The 3702-nt window shown below is 34.7% G+C and overlaps 1 protein-coding gene and 1 non-coding gene across 5 annotated transcripts; one reads left to right on the top strand and one right to left on the bottom strand.

Annotated features, from left to right (window-relative positions):
* The first annotated feature begins 515 nt into the window (after window positions 1-515).
* On the top strand, window positions 516-3240 carry LOC107764865 (putative 2-oxoglutarate-dependent dioxygenase AOP1). 4 transcript variants are annotated; one of them, XM_075218949.1, is made up of 4 exons: window positions 516-962; window positions 1704-2025; window positions 2746-2806; window positions 2971-3240. In XM_075218949.1, exons 1-4 carry the CDS (start codon window positions 592-594, stop codon window positions 3006-3008), a joined length of 792 nt encoding a protein of 263 aa, XP_075075050.1. In that variant the 5' UTR covers window positions 516-591; the 3' UTR covers window positions 3009-3240. The 4 variants fall into 4 exon arrangements, with proteins under 4 accessions (XP_075075050.1, XP_075075047.1, XP_075075049.1 ...); XM_075218946.1 differs by having other exon boundaries at window positions 2746-2862; XM_075218948.1 differs by having other exon boundaries at window positions 2746-2897.
* A 133-nt stretch (window positions 3241-3373) lies between these two features.
* TRNAD-GUC (transfer RNA aspartic acid (anticodon GUC)) lies at window positions 3374-3445 on the bottom strand. Its single transcript has one exon. It is a non-coding gene; the product is annotated as a tRNA-Asp (tRNA).
* Window positions 3446-3702: the final 257 nt, after the last annotated feature.

The following is a 3702-nucleotide window of genomic DNA, read 5'->3' as shown; positions in this document are numbered from 1 at the left end:
AATTGAACAATAATCAGTGTTTGCAAAATCATTAAAAATAGCCATTATTTTGCTGGAACAAGGAATATTCTAGCATAATATACTGGAGATTGGTGCACCTGTGTATGAACATGCTGAAACTTCAACAACGGAAAGTTCCAGCATAATATACTGGAGATTAGAGCATGTGTATGAACTTCCAGCATATTTTGCTGGACCAGTATATTATGCTGGAACTCCAGTATATTATGCTGGAATATTTTCCGGATTTTGAACAGTATTTTCGTTCAGATTTATCTTTACATGAAAAGTGACTAAATTTCGATTACTTTTGAATTTGTGGCTATTTTTCAATTAGCACTTATTAATCTGGCTATTTTTGAATTTCACCCGATTAATTAGTCTAACACAAAATAATTCTCACCAAAAATAGTATTTTTGAAAACTACTTTTAAAAAATAACACTTCTCAAAATAAACTGATAGCAGAACTTGACGAAAGAGACTATAAATAAGTTAAGCTGCATGAATAACATAACAAAAATGCACCTGAGAGTTCTCGTTTTCCATAACTAAAACACCAAATACTCGAGAAAAGAAAGCTAAAGTAAATATGGGTTCTGAAACTATCAAACTTCCAAATATAGACTTCTCAAATGAAGACCTAAAGCCAGGCTCTCTTGTATGGAACCAAGTGAAAAATCAAGTCCACAAAGCTCTAGTAAACTATGGCTGTTTTGAAGCATCATTTGATAAAATTCCTATACACCTTCGAAAATCCATTTTTGAATCGTTAAAAGAGCTTTTCGATCTCCCTTTACAAACCAAAATAAGAAACATTTCAACCAAACCTTTCCATGGCTACGTTGGACAGTATCCAGCAGTTCCACTCTATGAAAGTATGGGTATTGATGATGCAAATATCTCAGATAAAGCTGAAAGGTTCACTCGAATTCTTTGGCCCGAAGGAAACCCTAATTTTTGGTAAAACATCCTTCTCCATTAACTAATTCTTAGTAGAGATGCCATTATTTATTTATATTTACCTTTTAGACATCCGAAATTCAAAACTGGCTGGCTAGACTAATTCAGATATGTGCCAAATAAGCCTATAAGGAGATAAAATTCTCCCTACCAAGATGTTTTCTAATTTCAAGGTTCAAATCCGATAGTGTGGTTAATAGCATAGGCGGGCCCAGGATTTAAAAATGATGGGCACCACTCACCACTATCGAATAAAATTTTTGAGCAAATGTTGAAGCGGAAGGAGAGAGGCATAAAAGTCAAGATGTCCCCCCCCCCCCCCACCCCCCACCTCCACCACCACCACCACACACACAAATCAACCAATACAACTGCATAAGCTTTGAATTTTATGGTGAAAATCAAAATATATACATGTTATTTAAGATATATACATATACTTCTTCCAAAGTTGTCGGGGGTCGTGGCTCTCTATCCTAAGAGTAGGTTCGCCTCTGGTTAATAGTGAAGAGATATCAACCATTACACAGTGAGAGTGTAATTAAGAGAATACAGATTCAGTTGGACCCAATATATTTGAGACAATGATTAAATGAATGCGTGAAATTTTAGTAAAATTTTAATAATTATTGTATTAAAGTTTGAACTCATACTCGGTCGTGCGTAGATGCTAGAGTATTACCCAATATTATCTTCTTTTTCTTAAATAAATATTTTACTAACGTTTATGTACGTTGGCAGCAAAACTATTCAGTCATACTCAGAGCAACTATCAGAACTGGATCAGACAGTAAGGAAGATGATTTTGGAGAGCTTAGGGGTAGAAAAGTATATGGATGAGCATATGAATTCAACCAACTACCTTCTTAGGGTTATGAAATATAAAGGACCTCAAAGCAATGACACTAAATTAGGACTAAATGCTCACACGGACAAGAATATTGTTACTATACTTTACCAAAATCAGGTAAATGGTCTTGAAGTTTTGACCAAAGATGGACAGTGGATCAATGTTGAACCTACACCAGATGCTTTCATAGTCATGATTGGAGACTCTTTATATGTAAGCTCTTCTAACATTAACGTGCTCTTTTAGCTATGTTCATTTCTTTCATTTAACTTATATGCACTCGCACTGACCAAAAAAAATTATACAATCAAAGCAGGTAACCTTGATAGGAAGGTGTGAAGGTCGAGGATTAGGATAGTAAGTTAGGTATTCTAAATTGTTCATATCGGTAGTATTATTAAGTACTCTCATATTTTGTTGGTATTACGTTTCTATGACTACTAGAGGGGGCAAATGGTTAAAAGAAAACAACTAACCACTCATATTATCCACTAAAAAATGGGTTGGATAATGAACTTTTTAAAAACGTGTCAAATATAGATAAGAACCATATTATCCATTTAGAAAATGGATAACTAATGGATCTAACTTTTATATTTGTAAAGCCTCAAATTGGGTGTTTCTCAAGTTAGGGAGACTAAGAATTCTCCCAAAAGTGATCATATGCAAGAATTCATGGATAATATGGTTACTTATATTATCTACCAGTTAACGCGTTTTTTATCCGTATTAAATATGGTCGAGTTGGATAGTTTATCTATTTTTCATTACCCATTTTCGAATCGAACCATATCCGCCCCGCCCGTTTGCCACTCCTAATGACTGCTTGTTGTTTCTTGTATTTTGGTCATCTTACTATCTTCTTGTTATTTATGTTGTTTTTACATAGCTCCTTGGTGTTGTTCATTTTTGTTTTTCTTTTCATTAATGTAGTGCTTATGCTTTTCTGAACCGAGGGTCTATCTGAAACAATCTCTATCTCCACGAAGTAGGGGTAAAGTTTGTCTACATACTACCTTCCTCGGACCCCACTATGTGAGATTATACTGGGTATATTGTTGTTATTATTATTGTAATCAAAGCAGGTAACTTACCTTATTTTTCAGGTTACTGATTCTAATTTTGTGGACAATTACCTATAGTTATCTTTGTACGTAGGCATGGGCAAATGGTCGAGTTCATTCACCATATCATAGGGTGATGATGACAGGAAACGAAGCAAGGTACTCGGTTGGTTTGTTTTCAATACCAAAAGCAGGGTACAAGATAAAGGCACCAGAAGAGCTTGCAGATAAAGAGCATCCTTTACTTTTTAAGCCCTTTGACCATGTTGAATTTCTAGCTTTCTATTACACTGAAGAAGGCCAAAGATGTGGATCTGCACTAAAGACCTATTGCGGTGTTTGAATTTAATTCTTGATTATGTTATTTTAAGAGTATAAAGGGGACTTCCATATCAGTGTTTTTATACACTGGTGTGAGTAATAATATTTAAACCAAGTTTGAAATCCAAACAAAATAAAATATAAAGGTGAAGGGGAACTGCTAAAACAAAAAAAACCGCCGTTGCCGGGGATCGAACCCGGGTCACCCGCGTGACAGGCGGGAATACTCACCACTATACTACAACGACTTGTTGATGCTTTGTGTTATTTGTCCTTTTATATAATTGAATAATTGATAGTAATCCTCTCTTGTTATGGAACAAACTCACATGTGCTAATTTAAGGAGAGGCGAAGTAATTAATTTCTTTCATTTAGGGCGTGTTTGGTACGAATGAAAATATTTTTCAATATTTTCATGTTTGGTTGGCTTAAATGTTTTGGAAAATATTTTCCTCGTGAACTCATTTTCCTCCCAAATGTTTTCTCTATCAAGAGAAGAGAAAA

The sequence above is a fragment of the Nicotiana tabacum genome, chromosome 8 (genome assembly GCF_000715075.1).
Source record: "Nicotiana tabacum cultivar K326 chromosome 8, ASM71507v2, whole genome shotgun sequence".
NCBI classification, from domain to species: Eukaryota; Viridiplantae; Streptophyta; class Magnoliopsida; order Solanales; family Solanaceae; genus Nicotiana; species Nicotiana tabacum.
Note: the sequence above shows the minus strand (reverse complement) of the source record. Positions and strands in the feature narration are given on the sequence as shown.

What these genes read in the sequence shown, in the direction of transcription:
- LOC107764865 (XM_075218946.1), top strand. Translation starts at nt 592, where the DNA reads ATGGGTTCTGAAACTATCAAACTTCCAAATATAGACTTCTCAAATGAA. An exon ending in GAAGGAAACCCTAATTTTTG is followed by an intron (nt 963 to 1,703) that starts GTAAAACATCCT and finishes GTACGTTGGCAG; the next exon opens with CAAAACTATTCAGTCATACT. An exon ending in ACTATGTGAGATTATACTGG is followed by an intron (nt 2,863 to 2,970) that starts GTATATTGTTGT and finishes CTTTGTACGTAG; the next exon opens with GCATGGGCAAATGGTCGAGT.